Below are 27,349 nucleotides of genomic sequence, written 5' to 3'. Positions count from 1 at the left end.
TTCATTCAAAGACTCAATCATGGACACTTTTACTGACAGTTGTGGCTGCTTTGTGCTGATGTATTGTTGTCTCTACCTACTTGACCTTTGATGTTGTCTGTGCCCAATGTTTGTACCATGTTTTGTGCTGCTACCATGTTGTCATGTTGTGTTGCTACCATTCTGTGTTGTCATGTGTTGCTGCCTTGCTATGTTGTGTTGTCTCTCTTGTTGTGATGTGTGTGTTGTCTTATATTGTATTTATTTTTTAATCCCAGGACCCCGTCCTTTCAGAAGACCTTTTGGTAGGCCGGCATTGTAAATAAGAATTTGTTCTTAACTAACTTGCCTTGTTAAATAAAGGTAAAATCAAAAATACACTCGGCCTGGTAGCACTGCGCAAAGCCTGGTAGCACTGCGCTAGGCCTGGTGGCGCTACGCTAGGCCTGGTGGCGCTACGCTAGGCCTGGTGGCGCTACGCTAGGCCTGGTGGCGCTACGCTAGGCTGGGCCTGGTGACGCTATGCTAGGCTGGGCCTGGTGACGCTACCAACAACAATGGGTTTCTATGGCCCTAAGATCACCATGCACAATGCTAAGCGTCAGCTGGAGGGGTGTAAAGCGCGCTGCCAATTGACTCTGGAGCAGTGGAAACACGTTCTCTAGGGTGATGAATCACACTTCACCATCTGGCAGTCCAACGGATGAATCTGGGTTTGGTGGATAACAGGAGAATGCTACCTGCCCCAATGCATAGTGCCTACTGTAAAGTTTGGTAGAGGAGGAATAATGGTTTGGAGCTGTTATTCATGATTCCGGCTAGGCCTCTTCCAGTGAAGGGAAATCTTAACGCTACTCCATACAATGACATTCTATATGATTCTGTGCTTCCAACTTTGTGGCAACAGTTTGGGGAAGGCCCTTTCCTGTTTCAGCGTGACAATGCCCCCGTGCACAAGTGACGTCCAGTCGAGATCGGTGTGGAAGAACTTGACTGGCCTGCACAGAGCCCCTGACCTCAACCTAATCGAATAGCTTTGGGATTATTTGGAACGCCAACTGCGAGCCAGGCCTAGTTGCCCAGCATCAGTGCCCAACCCCTCTGATGCTCTTGTGGCTGAATGGAAGCAAGTCCACTCAGCAATGTTCCAACATCTAGTGGAAAGCCTTCCCAGAAGAGTGGAGGCTTTTATAGCAGCAAAGGCGGGGACCAACGCCATATTAATCCCCATGATTTTAGAATGAGATGTTCGACAAGCAAGTGTCCACATACTTTTGGTAATGTAGTGTATGAGGTGTGGTGTGTGTTAGCCATCTGAAATAATAAAGCTGTAATCTGTCACTGGGACAGGAGGGAGGGGGGGAAACGACACAGATTAAACCCAGACCTGAGCTGCTCGCTCCCTCTTTCTCGCTCTCGCTCGCTGGCTGGCTGTCTCTGTCTCTCTCTCTCTCTCTGTCAAAACCTGTGGCTGGAATTGGAGTTCCGTTCTGTTCCCACAGCTCGTGACTCGCCTCTTGATAAACACACACATTCCCGCATGGTCTGAACACGCCTTCAGTGTCCACCACCATGATTTCAGATCTCACCAGTCCAGTTAGCTGAGATTACACTCTTCTGGTCCTGATCTTCTGCCAGTGGCCTCCCGTCATAGTGCCAAGATCACATACTGATGAGGAGGATATCTCTTACACCTGAAATGTTCCAAAATTAGAGACTTGGATAAGTGTCAAGCCTCTTTACCTTACCCCCTCTGTCTTACACCATATCTCGTTCCCGCCCTCCCTCCCTCCAAAACTAGAGGCTTGGATAGGTACCAGGCCTCCGTAGCTTCCCCCCTCTCTCATTCACTCCCCTCCTGTACCCCATCTGTCCCATGTTCTCAGACTGTACTGGATGTCACGTTTGGCTTCGGCTGCCAGGCTTCGGCTGGTGCTGGCCCCATCTCACCACACAGACGAGCTAGATAGGCTGCAATGACCTGACGGCTATCTGCCTGTGTGGGCACACAGTGTGCAGCCCCAGTGCTGACTACACACACACATGCATGGACAGGCACACACACAAAATGTGTCAGTCACAGTGGTGTATTAATAACGCCATTTGACCCAATTTGGGTTGGTTATGTTTTGGTCTTTAAAGGCTGTCTTTTCTCTGATTCCATTGTCTATTTTCCCGAACAGTGAGATGGTCTAATCCACAGGAGATTTCCCCCACCACCTCGAGTACTTTCTTCCGGCCATCCAGCACTCGTTTTGTGGCCAGGTAGGCACTTTAGTACACACACACACTGCTGCTACAAGACTCATATTATGATTGCTAAATACTGCACAATAGAAAAACCACTTGCTCCCTCCAATCCCCCTTCCCCAGAACATGTGTAAATCCTGGACTATGAATTGTGCCTTCATGTATTATACTGATGCTAACATGTTTATTATATTCTACTGAGCCATTTATTTTATGTTCAAATTCTTATCTTTTATCATTTCTTATTGTTGTTGGCTTGTGGAGAAGGAACCTGCAAGTAAGCATTTGGTTGGATGGTGTATACCAGTGGTCACCAACCTTTTCTGAGTCAAGATCACTTTTCTGAGTCAAGATCACTTTTCTGAGTCAAGATCGCTTTTCTGAGTCAAGATCGCTTTTCTGAGTCAAGATCGCTTTTCTGAGTCAAGATCGCTTTTCTGAGTCAAGATCGCTTTTCTGAGTCAAGATCGCTTTTCTGGGTCAAAATGCAAGCCGAGATCTACCGCTCTGATCGGTTTGGAACATGACTGTTGATTGTGTGTGTTCTGTCCCCCAGTCGTGCGGTTCAGAGGAGTCTAGCCATCATCAGACACGCTCGTCAGAAGAAGACCCAGAAACAGTACTGCATGTACTTCAACCGCTTTGGAAAGTGTAACCGTGGCAACACCTGCCCCTACATCCATGATCCTGATAAGGTCGCCGTCTGTACCAGGTAACACACACCTAAAAACAACCATGTACAGCTGTGTTGGCTCTGTGATTGGCTGCTCCTGTACCAGGTAAAACACACCTAAAAACAACCATGTACAGCTGTGTTGGCTCTCTGATTGGCTGCTCTGTGACCTGAAGACTCTTCCCATTGCAGGTTCCTGAGGGGTACATGTAAGCAGACGGATGGGACCTGTCCATTCTCGCACAAGGTGGCCAAGGAGAAGGTGAAACTGGACACACTACACACACACACACACACACACACACACACACACACACAGGCAATAATCCTTGAGAAGGTGAGAATATGTGAAACGTCAATGTCTCCCTCACACCAGCTGGGTTGGAGTGTACTTCTGTAGTTAGACAGTTAACATTTGGCCCCGTCAGTTACATAACCAGAAAGATTACAGAACGGGAATTGAATTAGGACCGGCTGTTAGTTTTGCACCCAGAGTTATGGCTGGTAGAAGAGGTGCTGTATAGAGTTATGGCTGGTAGAAGAGGGGCTGTATAGAGTTATGGCTGGTAGAAGAGGGGCTGTATAGAGTTATGGCTGGTAGAAGAGGGGCTGTATAGAGTTATGGCTGGTAGAAGAGGGGCTGTATAGAGTTATGGCTGGTAGAAGAGGGGCTGTATAGAGTTATGGCTGGTAGAAGAGGGGCTGTATAGAGTTATGGCTGGTAGAAGAGGGGCTGTATAGAGTTATGGCTGGTAGAAGAGGGGCTGTATAGAGTTATAGCTGGTAGAAGAGGGGCTGTATAGAGTTATGGCTGGTAGAAGAGGGGCTGTATAGAGATATGCCTGGTAGAAGAGGGGCTGTATAGAGATATGCCTGGTAGAAGAGGGGCTGTATAGAGTTATGGCTGGTAGAAGAGGGCTGTATAGAGATATGGCTGGTAGAAGAGGTGCTGTATAGAGTTATGGCTGGTAGAAGAGGTGCTGTATAGAGATATGGCTGGTAGAAGAGGTGCTGTATAGAGATATGGCTGGTAGAAGAGATGCTGTGTAGAGATATGGCTGGTAGAAGAGGTGCTGTGTAGAGATATGGCTGGTAGAAGAGGTGCTGTGTAGAGTTATGGCTGGTAGAAGAGGTGCTGTATAGAGTTATGGCTGGTAGAAGAGGTGCTGTATAGAGTTATGGCTGGTAGAAGAGGTGCTGTATAGAGTTATGGCTGGTAGAAGAGGTGCTGTATAGAGTTATGGCTGGTAGAAGAGGTGCTGTATAGAGTTATGGCTGGTAGAAGAGGTGCTGTATAGAGATATGGCTGGTAGAAGAGGTGCTGTATAGAGTTATAGCTGGTAGAAGAGGTGCTGTATAGAGATATGGCTGGTAGAAGAGGTGCTTTATAGAGATACAGCTAAGAGTCAAGTGAACACTATTGGCACAGCTCCTGTCTCTGTGCTCCCACTGGCAGTATTGAGATACAAATATACACACGCTATACACACTGGCAGTATACACACCGAGAGCCACTCAGACACGTGACCTGATTCTGGGGTAAGGGTTACGTGTTGAGAAGGGGTACGGGGCGATGGTGCTATCATGACCAAAATGGCGATTCCTGTCCAGGGTTTCAGATGTCCCAATATGGTTCACACCTTAGCATGTAACACCTTAAAAGGCATGGGTACACAACCCCCTAACTAACTAGAACACACACACACACGTGCACACAGACGGTTACACAAGCCCATATGTTCACAGTCAGTCACACACACCCATTACTCTTGTGAAAGGCCTGAGACACACACACCTGAACTGGATCCATCTCAAATAGGTCAGCAGTTAAAAGTAGGACACCTGCTTGTTTCAAAACAGCTTGATTTGGTTCCAAATGTTGAAATCAGTGTTTGTTTTAAATCCATGAAAATGTAGAAGATGAGCTCTAGATGTAACCACCTCCCTCCCATTACGTTTAGTTCTACCAACACCAACACACATAAAAGTCAAATCCTTATTCTGCTTCATGGATAATTATATAGTTACATATTAGTAAGTGTAGTTAAAATGTCTTATTTTTTTCACCTTTATTTAACCAGGTAGGCTAGTTGAGAACAAGTTCTCATTTGCAACTGCGACCTGGCCAAGATAAAGCAAAGCAGTTTGACAACTACAACAACACAGAGTTACACATGGAATAAACAAACATACAATCAATAATACAGTAGAAAAATCTATATACAGCATGTGCAAATGAGGTAGGATAAGAGAGGTAAGGCAATAAATAAGCCATGGTGGCGAAGTAATTACAATATAGCAATTAAACACTGGAATGGTAGGGTGTGCAGAAGATGAATGTGCAAGTAGAGATACTGGGGTGCAAAGGAGCAAGATAAATAAATAAATAAATACAGTATGGGGATGAGGTAGATTGGATGGGCTATTTACAGATGAGCTATGTACATGTGCAGTGATCTGTGAGCTGCTCTGACAGCTGGTGCTTAAAGCTAGTGAGGGAGGTAAGAGTCTCCAGCTTAAGAGATTTTTGCAGTTCGTTCCAGTCATTGGCAGCAGAGAACTGGAAGGAGAGGCGGCCAAAGGAAGAATTGGCTTACATGAGAGTTTACAGTCTAACCAGACACCTAGGTATTTGTAGTTGTCCACGTATTTTAAGTCAGAACCGTCCAGAGTAGTGATGCTGGACAGGCGGGCAGGTGCGGGCAGCGAACGGTTGAAGAGCATGCATTTAGTTTTACTTGCATTTACGAGCAGTTGGAGGCCACGGAAGGAGAGTTGTATGGCATTGAAGCTCATCTGGAGGTTAGTTTACACAGTGTCCAAAGAAGGGCCAGATGTATACAGAATGGTGTCGTCTGCGTAGAGGTGGATCAAAGAATCACCAGCAGCGAGAGCGACATCATTGATGTATACAGAGAAGAGAGTCGGACCGAGAATTGAACCCTGTGGTACCCCCATGAAGACCCCCGGACAACAGGCCCTCTGATTTGACATACTGAACTCTATCGGAGAAGTAGTTGGTGAACCAAGCGAGGCAATCATTTGAGAAACCAAGGCTGTTGAGTCTGCCAATAAGAATGTTGTGATTGACTGAGTCGAAAGCCTTAGCCAGGTCAATGAAGACGGCTGCACAGTATTGTCTCTTATCGATGGCGGTTATGATATTGTTTAGGACCTTGAGCGTGGCTGAGGTGCACCCATGACCAGCTCTGAAACCAGATTGCATAGCGGAGAAGGTACAGTGAGATTCGAAGTGGTCGGTAATCTGTTTGTTAACTTGGCTTTCAAAGACCTTAGAAAGGCAGGGTAGAATAGATATAGGTCTGTAGCAGTTTGGGTCTAGAGTGTCTCCCCCTTTGAAGAGGGGGATGACCGCGGCAGCTTTCCAATCTATGGGAATATCAGACAATACGAAAGAGAGGTTGAACAGGCTAGTAATAGGGGTTGCAACAATTTTGGCAGATAATTTTAGAAAGCGAGGGTCCAGATTGTCTAGCCCGGCTGATTTGTAGGGGTCCAGATTTTGCAGCACTTTCAGAATATCAGCTATCTGGATTTGGGTGAAGGAAAAGTGGGGAGGTTTGGGCGAGTTGCTGTGGGGAGTGCAGGGCTGTTGACCTGGGTAGGGGTAGCCAGGTGGAAAGCATGGCCAGCCGTAGAAAAATGCTTCTTTAAATTCTCAATTATTGTGGATTTATCAGTAGTGACAGTGTTTCCTAGCCTCAGTGCAGTGGGCAGCTGGGAGGAGGTGCTCTTATTCTCCACGGACTTTACAGTGTCCCAGAACATTTTTGAGGTTGTATTACAGGATGCAAATTTCTGTTTGAAAAAGCTAACCTTAGCTTTCCTAACTGCCTGTGTATATTGGGTCCTAACTTCGCTGAAAAGTTGCATATCATGGGGGCCATTCGATGCTAATGCAGAACGCCACAGGATGTTTTTTTGCTGGTCAAGGGCAGACAGGTCTGGAGTGAACCAAGGGCTATATCTATTCCTGGTTCTACATTTTTTGAATGGAGCATGCTTATTTAAGATGGTGAGGAAGGCACTTTTAAAGAATAACCAAGCATCCTCTACTGATGGTATGAGGTCAATTTCATTCCAGGATACCCCGGCCAGGTCGATTAGAAAGGCCTGTTCGCTGAAGTGTTTTAGGGAGAGTTTGAAAGCAATGAGGGGTGGTCGTTTGACCGCAGACCCATTACGGATGCAGGCAATGAGGCAGTGATCGCTGAGATCGTGGTTGATAACAGCAGAGGTGTATTTGGAGGGCGAGTTAGTTAGGATGATATCTATGAGGGTGCCCGTGTTCACAGATTTGGGGTTGTACCTGGTAGGTTAATTGATCATTTGTGTGAGATTGAGGGCATCAAGTTTAGATTGTAGGATGGCCGGTGTGTCAAGCATGTCCCAGTTTAGGTCACCTAGCAGCACGAGCTCAGAAGATAGATGGGGGGAAATCAATTCACATATGGTGTCCAGGGCACAGCTGGGGGCAGATGGTGATCTATAGCAAGCAGCAAAGGTGAGAGACTTGTTTCTGGAAAGGTGAATTTTTAGAAGTAGAAGCTTGAATTGTTTTGTACAGACCTGGATAGTAAGACAGAACTCTGCAGGCTATCTTTGCAGTAGATTGCAACACCGCCCCCTTTGGCAGTTTTATCTTGGCAGAAAATGTTATAGTTAGGGATGGAAATTTCAGGGTTTTTGGTTGTTTTCCTAAGCCAGGATTCAGACACGGCTAAGACATCCGGGTTGGCAGAATGTGCTAAAGCAGTGAATAAAGCAAACTTAGGGAGTAGGCTTCTAATTTTAACATGCATGAAACCAAGGCTTTTACGTTTACTGAAGTCAACAAATGAGAGCACCTGGGGAGTAGGATTGGAGCTAGGCACTGCAGGTCCTGGATTAACCTCTACATCACCAGAGGAGAAGTAGGATAAGGGTACGGCTAAAGGCTATAAGAACTGGCCATCTAGCACGTTCGGAACAGAGAGTAAAAGGAGCAGGTTTCTGGGCACGATAGCATAGATTCAAGGCATAATGTACAGACAAAGGTATGGTAGGAAGAGAGTACATTGGTAAACCTAGGCATTGCGAAATGAGAGAGATATAGTCTCTAGAGACGTTTAAACCAGGTGATGTCATCGCGTATGTGGGAGGTGGAACAACATGGTTGGTTAAGGCATATTGAGCAGAGCTAGAGGCTCTACAGTGAAATAAGACAGTAATCACTAACCAGGACAGTAATGGACAAGGCATATTGATATTAGGGAGAGGCATGCGCAGCCAAGTGAATCGTATGGGTCCAGTGAGTGGTTGGCCTGGCTGGGGACACGGCGATTCAGGCAGTTAGCAGGCCGGGGCTAGCAGTTAGCAGGCCGGGGCTAGCAAGTTAGCAGAAGGGCCTTAGAGGGACGTCGCGATGGGGGAAAGTCTGTTTTTGCCTCCTCGTGCGGTGACGTCGTTAGACCAGTCGTGGAATTAGTAGGGTTCCAAGTAGCAGAGGGGTCCAAGAAACTGGCCGATGGATCAGCTAACAGTCCAATATGCTCTAGATAGCTAGCAGGCCTCGGTTAGCAGAATGGGCCTTCAGGGGACGTTGCGCCTGAGGGGCCTGTTGGGATCCTCGGGCAGATTATGTCGGTATTCCAGTCGTGAAGGATCGGCGGGGTTCCGTGCCCCGTACCGGCAGTAGAAGGGGTCTGGATATTGTAGCCGAGGAGTGGGCTTCAGGAGTAGCCCAGTAGCCCTCGCTTGGAGATTGGCCTAGCATGGGCTAGCTCCAGGCTAATTGGTGCTTGCTACGGAACGGAAACATTAGCCAGGAGTAGTCAACCCGGGTTGCGGTTAGCTAGCTGCAATGGTCCAGATGAAAAGGTTCAGAGTTTGCGGTAGGAATCTGGGGATATGGAGAGAAAAATAGGTCCGTTATGCTCTGGTTTGAAACGCGTTGTACGAACTGGGAAGAGCTTTCCGAGCTAAAGGTTAGCTGATGACCGCTAGCAGTGGTTAGCTGACTGGTAGCTAGTTAGCTAGCTAGCTTCAGTTGAGGGATTCCAGTTCCGATTTAAGTAGAAATACTTTAGAAAAAAACAGATCCACACCACATTGGGTGAGGCGGGTTGCAGGAGAGTATTTTGAAGTTGAGGTTTAGGAAAAATATTAAAAAGAATGCAAAGAAAAATATATAAAAGCATATATATACATGGGACAAGACAAGACAAAGACGTCTGACTGCTACGCCATCTTGGATATTAGGTTGTGTGTCTGGCCCACAGTGCAGAATTAGGTCATGTAGTGGGGTTTTTATCAGAGTATAACTAGGCCAGTCCATATAGGGCAGGGATCATCAACTAGATTCAGGTGCGGGCTGATTTTTTTCTCTTGAGTGGAAGGGGGGGCATAATTACAAATCATTTCTAGACTGCAAATTGTCTTTCAGAAGCCCAAACAGATATGTTTTACTAAAACATAATCATTTCAAACCTTGCTTACATTTATAGACCATCACATGTCTCTCTATTATGTGTAAGAATACAGAGGAATAGATTTCCTGTTATGTTTACAATCTTTTATGTACAACAATGAAAATAAAATAAAAATTACATATTTTTTAAATGTATTTATTTTTGCTCTGAAAACTTGGGGAGCCAAATAAAACCCCCCGTGGGCACCAGTTGGGGAACTGGTATAGGGGAAAGGAAAGTGGTGACACTAAATAGGGAAAGATGTTTTCCTCTAGAAAAACAACCCACAGACATGTGTCCAGTCCAGGCTCGCCATCCAACACAAAAAGACCAAGACATGCATGAACGCACGCACGCACACTCACACACGCACACTCACACACAGTCACGCACACAGACCGAGACACACACGCACAGTCACATCCACACCCACCCACACACTGAGACACACACGCACACGCAATTCTGTGCACCTCTGTCGGCTGTCATGCTGTGGTCCCAGAGTGCCTAGAGGCCAGCTGTCCGTTTATCTTACAGGGGCAGAGAAATTAAGGGTGAGTAGAGAGGTGGGAGGGGGTGAGTAGAGAGGTGGGAGGGGGTGAGTAGAGAGGTGGGAGGGGGTGAGTAGAGAGGTGGGAGGGGGTGAGTAGAGAGGTGGGAGGGGGTGAGTAGAGAGGTGGGAGGGGGTGAGTAGAGAGGTGGGAGGGGGTGAGTAGGGAGGTGGGGCGAGTAGGGAGGTGGGAGTAGATGGTGGAGTGATGGTAGGGGGTACAGAGGAGTGGGGGTAGAGAGGGGAAGGGGGTAAGTAGAGAGGGGTGAAGGGGAGGGATAGAGGGGAGCAGTGGTGTAAAGTTTTTTGGGGTATCTGTACTTTACTATTTATATTTTTGACAACTTTTACTTCGCTACATTCTTAAAGAAAATTATGTACTTTTTACTCCATACATTTTCCCAGACACCCAAAAGTGCATTTTGAATGCTTAGCAGGACAGGGAAATGGTCAAATTCACACACTCAAAAGAACATCCCTGATCATCCCTACTGCCTCTGATCTGGCGGACTCACTAAACACAAAGGCTTCGTTTGTAAATGATGTCTGAGGGTTGGAGTGTGCCCCTGGCTATCTGTAAATGATGTCTGAGGGTTGGAGTGTGCCCCTGGCTATCTGTAAATGATGTCTGAGTGTTGGAGTGTGCCCCTGGCTATCTGTAAATGATGTCTGAGGGTTGGAGTGTGCCCCTGGCTATCTGTAAATGATGTCTGAGTGTTGGAGTGTGCCCCTGGCTATCTGTAAATGATGTCTGAGTGTTGGAGTGTGCCCCTGGCTATCTGTAGATGATGTCTGAGTGTTGGAGTGTGCCCCTGGCTATCTGTAGATGATGTCTGAGTGTTGGAGTGTGCCCCTGGCTATCTGTAGATGATGTCTGAGTGTTGGAGTGTGCCCCTGGCTATCTGTAGATGATGTCTGAGTGTTGGAGTGTGCCCCTGGCTATCTGTAAATGATGTCTGAGGGTTGGAGTGTGCCCCTGGCTATCTGTAGATGATGTCTGAGTGTTGGAGTGTGCCCCTGGCTATCTGTAAATGATGTCTGAGTGTTGGAGTGTGCCCCTGGCTATCTGTAAATGATGTCTGAGTGTTGGAGTGTGCCCCTGGCTATCTGTAAATGATGTCTGAGTGTTGGAGTGTGCCCCTGGCTATCTGTAGATGATGTCTGAGTGTTGGAGTGTGCCCCTGGCTATCTGTAGATGATGTCTGAGGGTTGGAGTGTGCCCCTGGCTATCTGTAAATGATGTCTGAGTGTTGGAGTGTGCCCCTGGCTATCTGTAAATGATGTCTGAGTGTTGGAGTGTGCCCCTGGCTATCTGTAAATGATGTCTGAGGGTTGGAGTGTGCCCCTGGCTATCTGTAAATGATGTCTGAGTGTTGGAGTGTGCCCCTGGCTATCTGTAAATGATGTCTGAGTGTTGGAGTGTGCCCCTGGCTATCTGTAAATGATGTCTGAGTGTTGGAGTGTGCCCCTGGCTATCTGTAGATGATGTCTGAGTGTTGGAGTGTGCCCCTGGCTATCTGTAGATGGGAAAAAAGTAAATGGTGTCGTCTGGTTTGCTTAATATAAGGAATTTTTTATTATTTGTAATTTTAGCAATTATATTTACTTTTGATACTTAAGTATTTTTAAAACCTTAGACTTTTATTTAAGTAGTAATATATTGGGTGACTTTCACTTTTTCTTGAGTCATTTTCTATTAAGGTATCTTTACTTTTACTCATATGACAATTGGGTACTTTTTCAACCACTGGAGGGGAGTGGGGGGGGTATGCATCTGATCCTGGTGCTAGTGGGGGCTGGGGATAGGCGAGGTGCCCCAATCCTGTACCCCTCACAAATAACTCCCCGAAACTAGACCCCCTGTACCCCCCACCTCTGCCCGTCCCAACCCCCCGTTCCCTGGCGACCGTACACCCATACACACAGCCTGCACATAAACACATCATGATAGCTGGACAAGCTACAGCCTGGATAAATATTTCTGTAGCAGTTAATTAGGTAGAACTGATCCCATTCCAACAAGGCGGCCTGGCCCTCTCCTTCCCCACCCCACCCTGGCCCTCTCCTTCCCCCCACCCCACCCTGGCCCTCTCCTTCCCCCCACCCCACCCTGGCCCTCTCCTTCCCCCCACCCCACCCTGGCCCTCTCCTTCCCCCCACCCCACCCTGGCCCTCTCCTTCCCCCCACCCCACTCTGGCCCTCTCCTTCCCCCACCCCACCCTGGCCCTCTCCTTCCCCCCACCCCACCCTGGCCCTCTCCTTCCCTGGCCTTCTCCTCTCCTTCCCCCCACCCCACCCTGACCCTCTCCTTCCTCACCCTGGCCCTCTCCTTCCCCTCACACCACCCTGACCCTCTCCTTCCACCCCACCCCACCTTGACACTCTCCTTCCCCCCCACCCCACCCTGACACTCTCCTTCCCCCCACCCTGACACTCTCCTTCCCCTCACCCCACCTTGACACTCTCCTTCTCCCCACCTTGACACTCTGCTTCCCCCTCACACCACCCTGACACTCTCCTTCCCCCCACCCTGACACTCTCCTTCCCCTCACCCCACCTTGACACTCTCCTTCTCCCCACCCCTTTATAGCTCTCTCTCTAGCTCCTTTTCTCTCTCTCTCTCTCGATCTGTGTGTGTGTGGAGTATATTTAGACTGCACTACTCTCACACAGTGTCGCTCACTCACACACAACAGGACATTTTCACACACACCTGTGCGCATGCTGTCACACACACTTTCTCTGTTGACTGCAATTAAGGCCATTTAACAGCAGAGACGGTGACAGATTGCAGAAGGGACCTATTTGAATGATGGTTTGTCTTGTTGACTTTTAACTCTACATCTGAATGTGTTTTCTCTGGTATACTATGAATTAATTCTCTCCTTCTCTCTACTCCCTCTGTCTTTTTCTCTCTACTCTCTCTCTTGCCTCTCTTTTTCTCTCTTTACTCTCTCTCGGTCTTGCCTCTCTTTTTCTCTCTTTACTCTCTCTCGGTCTTGCCTCTCTTTTTCTCTCTTTACTCTCTCTCTGTCTTGCCTCTCTTTTTCTCTCTTTACTTTCTCTCTGTCTTGCCTCTCTTTTTCCCTCTTTACTCTCTCTCGGTCTTGCCTCTCTCTTTTTCTCTCTTTACTCTCTCTCGGTCTTGCCTCTCTCTTTTTCTCTCTTTACTCTCTCTCGGTCTTGCCTCTCTCTTTTTCTCTCTTTACTCTCTCTCGGTCTTGCCTCTCTCTTTTTCTCTCTTTACTCTCTCTCGGTCTTGCCTCTCTCTTTTTCTCTCTTTACTCTCTCTCGGTCTTGCCTCTCTCTTTTTATCTCTTTACTCTCTCTCGGTCTTGCCTCTCTCTTTTTCTCTCTTTACTCTCTGTCTTGCCTCTCTCTTTTTATCTCTTTACTCTCTCTCGGTCTTGCCTCTCTCTTTTTCTCTCTTTACTCTCTCTCGGTCTTGCCTCTCTCTTTTTCTCTCTTTACTCTCTCTCGGTCTTGCCTCTCTCTTTTTCTCTCTTTACTCTCTGTCTTGCCTCTCTCTTTTCCCCTCTTTACTCTCTGTCTTGCCTCTCTCTTTTTATCTCTTTACTCTCTCTCGGTCTTGCCTCTCTCTTTTTATCTCTTTACTCTCTCTCGGTCTTGCCTCTCTCTTTTTCTCTCTTTACTCTCTCTCGGTCTTGCCTCTCTTTTACTCTCTCTCTCTGTCTTGCCTCTCTTTTTCCCTCTTTACTCTCTCTCGGTCTTGCCTCTCTCTTTTTCTCTCTTTACTCTCTCTCGGTCTTGCCTCTCTCTTTTTCTCTCTTTACTCTCTCTCTGTCTTGCCTCTCTCTTTTTCTCTCTTTACTCTCTCTCTGTCTTGCCTCTCTCTTTTTCTCTCTTTACTCTCTCTCGGTCTTGCCTCTCTCTTTTTCTCTCTTTACTCTCTCTCGGTCTTGCCTCTCTCTTTTTCTCTCTACTCTCTCTCTGTCTTGCCTCTCTTTTTCCCTCTTTACTCTCTCTCGGTCTTGCCTCTCTCTTTTTCTCTCTTTACTCTCTCTCGGTCTTGCCTCTCGCTTTTTCTCTCTACTCTCTCTCTGTCTTGCCTCTCTTTTTCCCTCTTTACTCTCTCTCGGTCTTGCCTCTCTCTTTTTCTCTCTTTACTCTCTCTCGGTCTTGCCTCTCTCTTTTTCTCTCTTTACTCTCTCTCGGTCTTGCCTCTCTCTTTTTCTCTCTTTACTCTTTCTTTCAATTCAATTTGCTTTATTGGTATGACATAACAATGTACATATTGCCAAAGCTTACTTTGGATATTTACAATATTAAGATAATAAGAATCAAAATTGTCAACGGGACAACAGTAACAACAATAACCAAGGGTCAAAATAACCATACATTAAACAATAACAATAATTATACAGTAGAGGACATGTGCAGGTTGATTGGTCTGTCAGAAACTGTCCCTCATCTTATGGCAGGCAACAATGTAGTTTTGTTTTGATTGTGTTGTAATTTGTTTAATTCTGATTGATTAGATGTTCTGTTCCTGCGACTTCAGTGTGTCTTGGCATTGCAGGGCTTGGTAATGATATGAGAGGGGGTCACTGTATTTTAGATGTTTCCAAAACCGAATTGCTCTTTTTTTTAGTATTTATTATTAGTGGATATTGGCCTAATTCTGCCCTGCATGCAGGGTTTGTAGTTTTCCTCTGGACATGTAGGAGAATCTTACAGAACTCTGCATGCAGGGTTTGTAGTTTTCCTCTGGACATGTAGGAGAATCTTACAGAACTCTGCATGCAGGGTTTGTAGGTTTCCTCTGGACATGTAGGAGAATCTTACAGAACTCTGCATGCAGGGTTTGTAGGTTTCCTCTGGACATGTAGGAGAATCTTACAGAACTCTGCATGCAGGGTTTCAACCTCTTAACTCTGTCTTTCTCTCTCATTCTCTCTTTATCCTCTCTCTGTCTTTCTCTCTCTCTGTCTTTCTCTCTCATTCTCTCTTTATCCTCTCTCTGTCTTTCTCTCTCTCGGTCTTTCTCTCTCATTCTCTCTTTACTCTCTCTGTCTTTCTCTCTCTCTGTCTTTCTCTCTTTACTCTGTCTTTCTCTCTTTACTCTCTCTCTGTCTTTCTCTCTCTCTCTCTTTCTCTCTGTCTTTCTCTCATTCTCTCTTTACTCTCTCTCTGTCTTTCTCTCTCTCTGTCTTTCTCTCTCATTCTCTCTTTACTCTCTCGCTCTCTGTCTTTCTCTCTCTCTCTCTCTCTTTCTCTCTCTGTCTTTCTCTCATTCTCTCTTTACTCTCTCTCTGTCTTTCTCTCTCATTCTCTCTTTACTCTCTCTCTCTGTCTTTCTCTCTCATTCTCTCTTTACTCTCTCTCTCTGTCTTTCTCTCTCATTCTCTCTTTACTCTCTCTCTCTGTCTTTCTCTCTCATTCTCTCTTTACTCTCTCTCTCTGTCTTTCTCTCTCATTCTCTCTTTACTCTCTCTCTCTGTCTTTCTCTCTCTCTGTCTTTCTCTCATTCTCTCTTTACTCTCTCTCTCTGTCTTTCTCTCTCATTCTCTCTACTCTCTCTCTGTCTTTCTCTCTCATTCTCTCTTTACTCTCTCTCTGTCTTTCTCTCTCTCTGTCTTTCTCTCTCATTCTCTCTTTACTCTCTCTCTGTCTTTCTCTCTCATTCTCTCTTTACTCTCTCTCTGTCTTTCTCTCTCATTCTCTCTTTACTCTCTCTCTTTCTCTCTTAATTAAATGTTCAAATCAATTTCAAATGTTTTATTCGTATGTCATTCCTGTAGATATATTGTAACAACAACTTCTCTCTCTAGATGCCTGTGTGTTCGTACTTCCTGAAGGGTATATGTAACAACAGTAGCTGTCCCTACAGCCATGTATATGTGTCCCGCAAAGCTGCTGTGTGCCAGGACTTCATCAGGGGGTACTGCCCTCAGGGTCAGAAGGTATAACACACACATACACACACGTACACAGTCAGTCACTCACAAACATTCTCTCCATCTCTCTCTTTATCATGATCTACTGCCCTGTGGCAGAAAAGGTACATTCACACTCATGTACATCCTCTACACAGATATACACTACATTACCAAAAGTAGGTGGACACCTGCTTGTCAAACATCACATTCCATAATCATGGACATTAATATGGAGTTGGTCCCCCCTTTGCTGTTATAACAGCCTCCAGTCTTCTGGGAAGGCTTTCCACTAGATGTTGGAACATTGCTGCAGGGACTTGCTTCCATTCAGCCACGAGCATTAGTGAGGTCGGGCACTGATGTTGGGCGATTAGGCCTGGCTTGCAGTCTGTGTTCCAATTTATCCCAAAGGTGTTCGATGGAGTTGGGGTCAGGACTCTGTGCAGGCCAGTCAAGTTCTTCCACACTGATCTTGACAAAGGATTTCTGTATGGACCTCACTTTGTGCACGGGGGTATTGTCATGCTGAAACAGGAAAGGGCCTTCCCCAAACTGTTGCCACAAAGTGTGAAGCACAGAATCGTCTAGAATGTCATTGTATGCTGTAGTGTAAAGATTTATCTTCCCTGGAACTAAGGGGCCTAGCCCGAATAATGAATAACAGCTCCAGACCATTGTTCCTCCTCCACCAAACTTTACAGTAGGCACTATGCATTGGGGCAGGTAGCATTCTCCTGTTATCCACCAAACCCAGATTCATCCGTTGGACTGCCAGATGGTGAGGCGTGATTCATCACTCCAGAGAACGTGTTTCCACTGCTCCAGAGTCTAATGGAGGCGAGCTTTACACCCCTCTAGCCGATGCTTAGCATTGCGCATGGTGATCTTAGGCTTGTGTGCGGCTGCTCTGCCATAGAAACCCATTTCATTAAGCTGCCAACAAATAGATCTTGTGCTGACGTTGCTTCCAGAAGTATTTTGGAACTCGGTAGTGGGTGTTGCAACCGAGGACAGACGATTTTTACGCGCTTAAGCACTCAGCGATCCCATTCTGTGAGCTTGTGTGGCCTACACAGGAGGTTTGGAAGAACTAGCTTTTGGTAATGACTGGAGAGGAAAGTCACAGAGCTCTTCAGTAAGGCCATTTTACTGCCAATGTTTGTCTATGGAGATTGCCTGGCTGTTTGCTCGATTTTATACACCTGTCCATAGTGACATCACCCCTGTTCCTACATTCACCCCTAATACCACTTCTATTCTCTTCTCTCCTTCCTTCCCTTTGTCTTTATCACTCCTCTATCCTTTCTTATACCCCCTCCCTATATCCTCTCCTCTATCCTTACTTTTCCCTCCCTCCCTTCCTCTCTCTTCTCTCCTCTATCCTTCCTTCCTTTCCTCTATCCTTCCTTCCTCTCTCTCCGTCTCGCTCTCTCTCTCCGTCTCGCTCTCTCTCTCCGTCTCGCTCTCTCTCTCCGTCTCGCTCTCTCTATCCGTCTCGCTTTCTCTCTCCGTCTCGCTCTCTCTCTCCGTCTCGCTCGCTCTCTCTCTCCGTCTCGCTCGCTCTCTCTCTCCGTCTCGCTCGCTCTCTCTCTCCGTCTCGCTCTCTCTCTCTCTCCGTCTCGCTCTCTCTCTCTCCGTCTCGCTCTCTCTCTCTCTCCGTCTCGCTCTCTCTCTCTCTCCGTCTCGCTCTCTCTCTCTCTCCGTCTCGCTCTCTCTCTCTCTCCGTCTCGCTCTCTCTCTCTCTCCGTCTCGCTCTCTCTCTCTCTCCGTCTCGCTCTCTCTCTCTCTCCGTCTCGCTCTCTCTCTCTCTCCGTCTCGCTCTCTCTCTCTCTCCGTCTCGCTCTCACTCTCTCTCCGTCTCGCTCTCTCTCTCTCTCCGTCTCGCTCTCTCTCTCTCTCCGTCTCGCTCTCTCTCTCTCTCCGTCTCGCTCTCTCTCTCTCTCCGTCTCGCTCTCACTCTCTCTCCGTCTCGCTCTCACTCTCTCTCCGTCTCGCTCTCACTCTCTCTCCGTCTCGCTCTCACTCTCTCTCCGTCTCGCTCTCTCTCTCTCCGTCTCGCTCGGGCTCCGGCTCGCTCGGGCTCCGGCTCGCTCGGGCTCCGTCTCGCTCTCTCTCTCCGGCTCGCTCTCACTCTCTCCGTCTCGCTCTCTCTCGCGTCTCGCTCTCTCTCTCCGGCTCGCTCTCACTCTCCGTCTCGCGCGCTCTCGCCGTCTCACTCTCTCTCTCCGGCTCGCTCTCTCTCTCCGTCTCGCTCTCTCTCTCCGTCTCGCTCTCTCTCTCCGGCTCGCGCTCTCTCTCCGGCTCGCGCTCTCTCTCCGGCTCGCGCTCTCTCTCCGGCTCGCGCTCTCTCTCCGGCTCGCGCTCTCTCTCCGGCTCGCGCTCTCTCTCCGGCTCGCGCTCTCGCTCCGGCTCGCGCTCTCGCTCGGGCTCCGTCTCTCTCCGTCTCGCTCCGGCTCGCTCTCTCCGTCTCGCTCCGGCTCGCTCTCTCCGGCTCGCTCTCTCTCCCCGTCTCGCTCTCTCTCCCCGTCTCGCTCTCTCTCTCCGTCTCGCTCTCTCTCTCTCCGTCTCGCTCTCTCTCTCTCCGTCTCGCTCTCTCTCTCCGTCTCGCTCTCTCTCTCTCCGTCTCGCTCTCTCTCTCCGTCTCGCTCTCTCTCTCCGTCTCGCTCTCTCTCTCTCCGTCTCGCTCTCTCTCTCCGTCTCGCTCTCTCTCTCTCTGTCTCGCTCTCTCTCTCTCTGTCTCGCTCTCTCTCTCTCTGTCTCGCTCTCTCTCTCCGTCTCGCTCTCTCTCTCCGTCTCGCTCTCTCTCTCCGTCTCGCTCTCTCTCTCTCCGTCTCGCTCTCTCTCTCTCCGTCTCGCTCTCTCTCTCTCCGTCTCGCTCTCTCTCTCTCTCTCCGTCTCGCTCTCTCTCTCTCTCTCTCTCTCGCTCTCTCTCTCTCTCTCCGTCTCGCTCTCTCTCTCTCTCTCTCTCTCTCTCTCTCTCTCTCTCTCTCCGTCTCGCTCTCTCTCTCCGTCTCGCTCTCTCTCTGTCTCGCTCTCTCTCTCTCTCTCTCCGTCTCGCTCTCTCTCTGTCTCGCTCTCGCTCTCTATCTCTCCGTCTCGCTCTCTCTCTCTCGCTCTCTCTCTCTCTCTCCGTCTCGCTCTCTCTCTCTCTCCGTCTCGCTCTCTCTCTCCGTCTCGCTCTCTCTCTCCGTCTCGCTCTCTCTCCGTCTCGCTCGGGCTCCGGCTCTCTCCGGCTCGCTCTCTCTCCGTCTCGCTCGGGCTCCGTCTCGCTCCGGCTCCGTCTCGCTCTCTCCGTCTCGCTCTCTCCGTCTCGCTCCGGCTCCGTCTCGCTCCGGCTCCGTCTCGCTCCGGCTCCGTCTCACGCTCGCTCTGTTTCTCTGTTGTTGTTTCTGAGTGTCTGTGTAGCACATGCTTTTTCACACTGTCAGGCCTCATTTAAATATTGCACAGAGAAATGAGTATATAAAACAAAAGGGATATTAATATTTATTCTATTAGCTGAAGTGCTTAGGTCTGTGATTTTCCCTGTGTGTGTGTGTGTGTAGCGCAGTGTGCTAGCTGGCGGCTGCGTGATGGATAGCAGGCAGTAATTATAGATGGAGAAAGTGCTGATGATGGCTGTATGGGGCAGGCAGACACTCCAGCAGTTCAGGGGTTAACCCTGCTTCTCTCTCTCTCTCGATCTCCATCTTCTTCTCTCGTTCCATCTCTCACTTTGTCTCCTGCTCCCTTATCCGTCCTTCGCTCTCTCCCTCTCTTCTCTATCTACCCCCCCACCAGTACCACCTTCACTTTCATTCTCCATCCTTATTCCTCTTATCCCCCTTTTCTTGTCTCTTTCACTTTTTTGTTCATTTGCTCCTCTCTTTCTCATTTCCTCCAATTCGGTCTCTTTCTTGGTCTCTCCTTCTCTCATCCCCCTGATCTCCCACCTTTCTCTATCTCCACAACTCTTTCAACTTCCCTTCCTCTCTTTTCAACCCCAATCCACCCCCCCGTGTCTCTCCACCCCCCCCCCCCCCCCCCCGTGTCTCTCCACCCCCCCCCCGTGTCTCTCCACCACCCCTGTGTCTCTCCACCACCCCCGTGTCTCTCCACCACCCCCGTGTCTCACCACCACCCCTGTGTCTCTCCACCACCCCCGTGTCTCTCCACCGCCCCCTCCGTGTGTCTCTCCACCACCCTCCTCCGTGTGTCTCTCCACCCTCCGCCGTATCCCTCCATCCCCCCTCCGTGTGTCTCTCCACCCTCCGCCGTATCCCTCCATCCCCCCTCCGTGTGTCTCTCCACCACCCTCCTCCGTGTGTCTCTCCACCACCCTCCTCCGTGTGTCTCTCCACCACCCTCCGCCGTATCCCTCCATCCCCCCTCCGTGTGTCTCTCCACCACCCTCCTCCGTGTGTCTCTCCACCACCCTCCGCCGTATCCCTCCATACCCCCTCCGTGTGTCTCTCCACCACCCTCCTCCGTGTGTCTCTCCACCACCCTCCGCCGTATCCCTCCATCCCCCCTCGGTGTGTCTCTCCGTTGCCTCTCCAACACCCCCTCGGTGTCTCTCCACCCTCCTCGGTGTCGCTCCACCCTCCCTGGTGTCTCTCCACCCTCCTCGGTGTCTCTCCACACTCCTTCTTGTCTTTCCACCGCCCTGTCGGGTCTCTCCACCGCCCCCTCGGTGTGTCTCTCCACCCTCCTCCGTCTCTCCACCCTCCTCCGTCTCTCCACCCTCCTCCGTGTCTCTCCACCCTTCTTTCTGTCTCTCCACCCTCCTCCGTGTCTCTCCACCCTCTGTGTCTTTTTTCTCTCAGCCTCTCTCCTCCTTTCCCCCCAGCCTCTCTCCTCCTTTCCCCCTTCCCTCGCCCTCCCTCTTTCCCCCTTCTCTCTCTATAATGGTAAATGTGCTGACTCGTCCTGGTTTGGGGCCCAGTGGAGAGAGCTCTTCTAATAGGGCCCTGAGACATCCCAGCATTCCTTAAATCAAGTGGAAAATTGTTAACTTGGTGTGGAATAAAGATGTTCTGTCCACTTTCACTTTTTTTTTTTATCTTCCATTTCTCAGCTCTCTCGCTCTCTCTCTCTCTCTTCAGTGTTTTATAAAAATGACAATGTATGAGACAGCTGTGAGTCTTAGTGGACTTGGCTTTTAGCTCAACCCCCCCCCCCCCCCCCCATCTCCTTATACTGGAGAAAGGCTCTAAACTGTTGTACGGCTTTGTATGGTTCCATTCCCTGGTCTATAGACCAGCACTATAGCCCCTGGGTGGATATTAGTTAGAATGTAAAGGGTTGAAAATCTGCCCCTCCACTCAGACTGTTGAATTGGAACAGACCGATACTGTAATAGAGACAGACAGGCCTTGCTACATTTGGCGCCAATGTGGCGCCAATGTTTACGTTATGCCCTAATGTTTACGTTAGGGCATAAAAACATATAGAATTTGTCCAAATCAAGACTTCCCATGTGTTTGTGGGTGTTTTGGTTTGCCTCTTCCTGAAAGCTGAAAGTGACCTGAGTCTAAGATCTAACCTGGCCTGGTCCCTGGGGTGCAGGACATGGATGTGATGGGGGTTTGGGAGTTAGGGGTACAGGGGGTATGGGCGGTGAGGGTAGCAGAAGGTAAGGTGCCTCATCAGGGAGAAGAGAGGGCTGCCAGGGCTGCAGGGATCATGGGGTGACCTGGAGTCCAAAGTGTTCCCGGAAACTCGATCTACAGACCCCCCCACCCCTCGCCCCCCCACCCTCTCTCTATTTCTGGCAGGCAGCCATTGCGAGTGTACCCATGAGTTTACCAGTTACGTTGCCTACCGCACAAATGCCTGGCCGTCCCGTCTTCAGTCAGCTGTTCGCTCCGCACCTTTTTTTAAATATATTTTATTCTCATTATCTATAACCGTTGGTTTAATGGTTATATGGTAATTGTGTCAGCCCTGCACACTCTGTCCGTCACACACACACACACTCTGACCGTCTCTCACACACACACACACACACACACACACACACACACACACTCTGACCGCCACACACACACACTCTGACCGCCACACACACACACTCTGACCGCCACACACACACACTCTGACCGCCACACACACACACACACACACTCTGACAACCACACACACACACCTGAAACACAGTAACTCACCACACACATCCCATGTCCGCTTCCCGTGATCTGTTAGACTCCTTTGTGTCTGTCCTCTCCTCTGTCCTCCTCAGTGTAAGAAGAAGCACACCCTGGTGTGTCCAGACTTCTCCAGTACTGGCTCCTGTCCCCAAGGGGCCCATTGTAAGCTCCAGCACCGTCAGAGGGCCAAACGCACCACTCCTAACGCCAGGGCAGCTACAGGCCCCTCCGCCACCCCGGCCAAGAAGGCCCGTACCAAGAGGTCAGGACACAGGCTCTCGGTCAAGATAATCAAGCAATAAACCCAATGTGCAAAACTGGTTTCAATGTAATTTCAACCAGTTTTACCCGTTAGAAAGTGGAATGGAATAAATTTTATGAACATTTGAAATGTAACAATAAGTTAATAGACAAAAGTAATACAATATAAAAAGATGTTTCGTTCAGATATGTACAGATTGAATGAATCACAGCGGATGTTTTCTCCTCCCTCCCAGGACCAGCCTGTCAGTGGTTCTCCCTCAGGCCCAAGCAGCAGAGGGTTCTGCTCAGGCAGATCCATCGACACCCTCGTCCTCGGGTCGTCACAACACCAAGCTGCCATCCTTCATCTCCCTTTCCAGCTCCCCAGAGGATGCAGACGCTCCGGACACGCCCCCCGTCGATAGGTTAGAGGTCACAGGTGAGAGGGCATACAGTGACCAGGAAGGTTATAGTCCAGTTCAATGTTGTGTCCTACAGAGGTCAGGAAACTGTCTCTGTGGATGCCATGTTGGCTCCTATGGAACACAACCTGACCTGGAGGGGTGGGCTCATCAAACAGAACGTTGGAACATTGTGGTGATCATTGTAAGCACAGGGATTCATCCAGCTGGCCCATGTGTTTAAGACATAGCTCAGATATAGCCCACCGCTAATCCAGGAATGATGGTTAATGAATTACTCAAAAAAAGAGAATAAACAAACACAAATTGCCATGAGGTAAATATTAGTGAAGGGGAAAATAAGGATGGGGAACCCCTTGATATTGGTGTACTTGTTAATGTTTTAGGAGGGTGGTACTGGCTGCAGTAGAACATAAGATTTGATAATACAGGGGGTATGATAATACTTAACTGGGAGGGTAATAATGTGTAGTGGGAGAGGGGTAATAATATTTTGGTTTGGGGGCGAGAGGGAGGCACAGCTGAACTCTCCGTTGACAGACTGATAGATACAGGATTAGGCAAGGGCCTCCCTCATTCTCCCTGTCGCCCCCTCTATCTCTGTCCACCTGCCCCTCCCTGACAGAGAGGATCCCCCGATCTCACACACACACACACACACACACACACACACACACGTTTACTCTCACTGTCCAGTTATGAAGCCCGACAATGAATCCGTGAACAGATACCACAAACTCATTTACCACTTCAATTCCCTTTTTCCCTCCTCCATATTGTCTTTCAGTAAGTGTTTATTTTAAGAATATCAACACAATCTATCTTCCTAATGCCAAATAGATGGTTATTACATCATTATTACATAGTACCATGACATTTTTTAATAAATAGCAGGAAAATAACAACTGTAAAATACACCATAATCTCACTTTCTCTTCGTCTGCCATCCCTCTCTCCATGTCTGTTCATATTAAGTTGCTCTTCACCAGGAAACAACTATGACCTTTGACCTGACGCTGTGTCATCTAGACAGCCTGCCTGGCGCTCCCTTAACGCTAGCTATCACGCCAGACACATGGACTTACACTGAGATGGATGGAAAGAGAGTATCTTTCTCCCTTTACATGGACTCTGGAGCTCTCTCTTTCACCCCCCCTCTCTCTGTCCCCTCTGTCTCATTCTCTCTTTCTCCTCTTCTCTCTTTCTTTCCTCTCCCTCAACCCTCCCTTCATCCCAGCTCTAGTCTCTAGTAGGTCTTTGGGGGCCTTGCCTGCGTCATTGGTTATGCCTGGCTGGGTTGGCCGTAGTACATGCTGACTGGGGTGGACACTAGGGGTGGGTGTGTGTGTGTGTGTGTGTGTGTGTGTGTGTGTGTGTGTGTGTGTGTGTGTGTGTGTGTGTGTGTGTGTGTGTGTACACACACACACTATATACACACCATATACACACACATGATGTGTGTATATATATATATATATGTGTGTGTGTGTGTATGTATGTATATATATATGTATGTATACACACATACACTATATACGCACACACTATACACGCACACTCTATATATACACACACATACACACACACACGGTGTGTGTGTATATATATATATAGTGTGTATGGTGTGTGTGTGTGTGTGTGTATACAGTGTGTGTGTATGTATATATATATGTGTATATGTATATATGTATGTATATGTATGTGTATATATATATATGTATGTATATATACGTATGTGTATATATACATATATATATATGTATGTATATATACGTATGTGTATATATATATATACACACACTATATATATATATACACACCATATATATATATATACACACACACATACACTATATACGCACACACTATATACATATACACACACACACACACTATGTAAACTCACTATATACACTATATATATACACACACTATATAAACACACTATATACACACACACCATACACTCATATACACACATGTACACTATATACACACACTATATATACACACACACATACACTATATACGCACACACTATGTAAACTCACTATATACACACACACCATATATATATATATATACACACACAAAGTTAGATAGTCACAGAAATGTACGTTTAGCCTGTTCATTATTTCAGTCTGAGTTGACTTATCTTACGAAGTCAGCATGGTTTAACATAGTTCCTTTCGTTTTGAGTATGAGTATATACACTCATATACACACACATACACTATATACGCACACACTATACATATATACACACACAGACTATACAGACACACACACACTATATACATACACACACACACACTATGTAAACTCACTATATACACACACCATATACACACGTACACTATATATATATATATACACACACACACACACACTATACACACACTTGTATAGGCACACAGACACACAACCCTCCTGAGCCACAGCAAGAGGTCTGTCCTTACACACACACCACCACCCTTTCTCTGTGTCCAGTGCAGTTAAGTGTTACTAATGACCGCTGGTTTACCCCCCAATACACACTCACTCCTCACTCAGACACTCACACCCCTGTGACTCGTTAAGGGTGGAGAGCAGCCAAATGAGCTCCTCTCCACTTTACATAAATTTGCCCAGACGCTATGCATCACTTCCAGGGCGCGCGCACACACACATATCACTGTTCTCCCATTCATTCAGTTCCCAGTTTGCTCATCAGCGGCGATGCCATCACTCAGCCTTTCAGTAGGACAGAGAGCCCTACGTTTTTCACGCATTCACATCCTCAAACACACCACCAGTCTCTCACACACCCACACACACACACATACACACACACACAGCTTGTCATTTCGCACACCCATGGTGGTTGTAGAATTATCTCTCTGCTGTCTGACATGTTTTGTTGGTGTCTTTAATCTCAATCTGTTTCTGTCTTGTTTCTGTCGTCTGTCTGCCTGTCTGTCTGCCTGTCTGTCTGTCTGTCTGTCTGTCTGCCTGTCGTCCTACACAGAGAGAACACTGCAGCTCATGCCTCGACTCCAGAACTACAGGAGCTAGAATGGATACTGCCTGAACATCACCAAATTAACTTTGAAAATACTACATAGACGTATGTATTGAATGCTAATGGCAGCGCTGAGGTTTCTGACTCACATATATATATATATATATATCTCAACTCTACCATACTCAGGGTCTATAATGTAGTGCTCTTGTTAAAGTTGTTCTGTGGACTCATACATTTCATATAGCAATGATGTTTTTAATACAGATTTTATTGATATGTGAACATGTTTTTAATACAGATTTTATTGATATGTGAACATGTTTTGGTTCTTTGTAAATTGGAGATTGAATAAAATGAATGTTATTACTGTACATGCCTTTGTTGTGCTCTTAGGTCAGGTTGTGTGTGTGTCTGTGTGCTTGCTCTTGCATGCGAGGTGATGACAGGAGCAGCAGTGCCCTGAGACCAGGTCATGGAGAAGAGACACATGAGTACAGTGACATCACCATACCAAGTGTGTGTGACTATCTGTGTATTTATGGAACGCTGTTTGGGTCTTTGCGTGTCAAAAAAAGACACTGTCAAATAACACTATTTGACGTGTCAAATAAGCTTGTTGACCAATCAGGACCCGAATATGACTGTACGTCACATAATCATTTAAGACGTTCACAAATTTTTGACCTACATTTACATTTACATTTAAGTCATTTAGCAGACGCTCTTATCCAGAGCGACTTACAAATTGGTGCATTCACCTTATGATATCCAGTGGAACAACCACTTTACAATAGTGCATCTAACTCTTTTAAGGGGGAGGGGGGGGTTAGGAGGATTACTTTATCCTATCCTAGGTATTCCTTAAAGAGGTGGGGTTTCAGGTGTCTCCCTGGAAGGTGGTGATTGACTACGCTGACCTGGCGTCGTGAGGGAGTTTGTTCCACCATTGGGGTGCCAGAGCAGCGAACAGTTTTGACTGGGCTGAGCGGGAACTGTACTTCCTCAGAGGTAGGGAGGCGAGCAGGCCAGAGGTGGATGAACGCAGTACCCTTGTTTGGGTGTAGGGCCTGATCAGAGCCTGAAGGTACGGAGGTGCCGTTCCCCTCACAGCTCCGTAGGCAAGCACCATGGTCTTGTAGCGGATGCGAGCTTCAACTGGAAGCCAGTGGAGAGAGCGGAGGAGCGGGGTGACGTGAGAGAACTTGGGAAGGTTGAACACCAGACGGGCTGCGGCGTTCTGGATGAGTTGTAGGGGTTTAATGGCACAGGCAGGGAGCCCAGCCAACAGCGAGTTGCAGTAATCCAGACGGGAGATGACAAGTGCCTGGATTAGGACCTGCGCCGCTTCCTGTGTGAGGCAGGGACGTACTCCGTACCTAGATATTACACAATGATTACACTATCACTCGTATTTCATATGTCATAACGATTCGCCGATACGTATGCTATGACCCTGGTAAAGTATTGTCTCGTGCACCTGCCGCTACCGCACGAGCGCAGACACATTTCCCCAAACTCTGGACGGTGCTGGTTAGAAAAAAGCTAGCTAGCTGATGGATGCAAACAATGTTCTTCCCCAAAAACATAGCAAAACTACATAATCTGTTTCAGTAGCTATAGTTAGCTAGCTCACTATCTAGTTACGTGTCATCACCCAAAATACCCATCATTTACAAGACAGTTCTTATTTGATTAATCGTGGTCGGACCCACCTTTGTGAAGTTAGCCA

The 27,349-nt window shown here is 47.8% G+C and overlaps 1 protein-coding gene across 2 annotated transcripts in view; it reads left to right on the top strand.

The window, feature by feature from the left end:
* Nucleotides 1-25,991, top strand: part of LOC139541454 (zinc finger CCCH domain-containing protein 3-like) — a 74,773-nt gene extending 48,782 nt beyond the window's left edge. Inside the window, exons 6-12 of one of the 2 annotated variants that reach the window (XM_071346119.1) lie at nt 2,163-2,244; nt 2,786-2,941; nt 3,095-3,164; nt 15,716-15,847; nt 22,044-22,213; nt 22,449-22,633; nt 25,624-25,991. In XM_071346119.1, coding sequence (XP_071202220.1) covers nt 2,163-2,244; nt 2,786-2,941; nt 3,095-3,164; nt 15,716-15,847; nt 22,044-22,213; nt 22,449-22,633; nt 25,624-25,670 — 842 coding nt within the window. In that variant the 3' untranslated portion in view covers nt 25,671-25,991. The remainder of the gene's footprint in view (nt 1-2,162; nt 2,245-2,785; nt 2,942-3,094; nt 3,165-15,715; nt 15,848-22,043; nt 22,214-22,448; nt 22,634-25,623) is intronic. The other variant, XM_071346120.1, reaches the window with a different exon arrangement.
* Nucleotides 25,992-27,349: the final 1,358 nt, after the last annotated feature.

This window comes from Salvelinus alpinus, chromosome 16 (genome assembly GCF_045679555.1).
Source record: "Salvelinus alpinus chromosome 16, SLU_Salpinus.1, whole genome shotgun sequence".
NCBI classification, from domain to species: domain Eukaryota; kingdom Metazoa; phylum Chordata; class Actinopteri; order Salmoniformes; family Salmonidae; genus Salvelinus; species Salvelinus alpinus.
The sequence above is the reverse complement of the archived record's forward strand: the minus strand, read 5'-3'. Positions and strand labels throughout refer to the sequence as shown.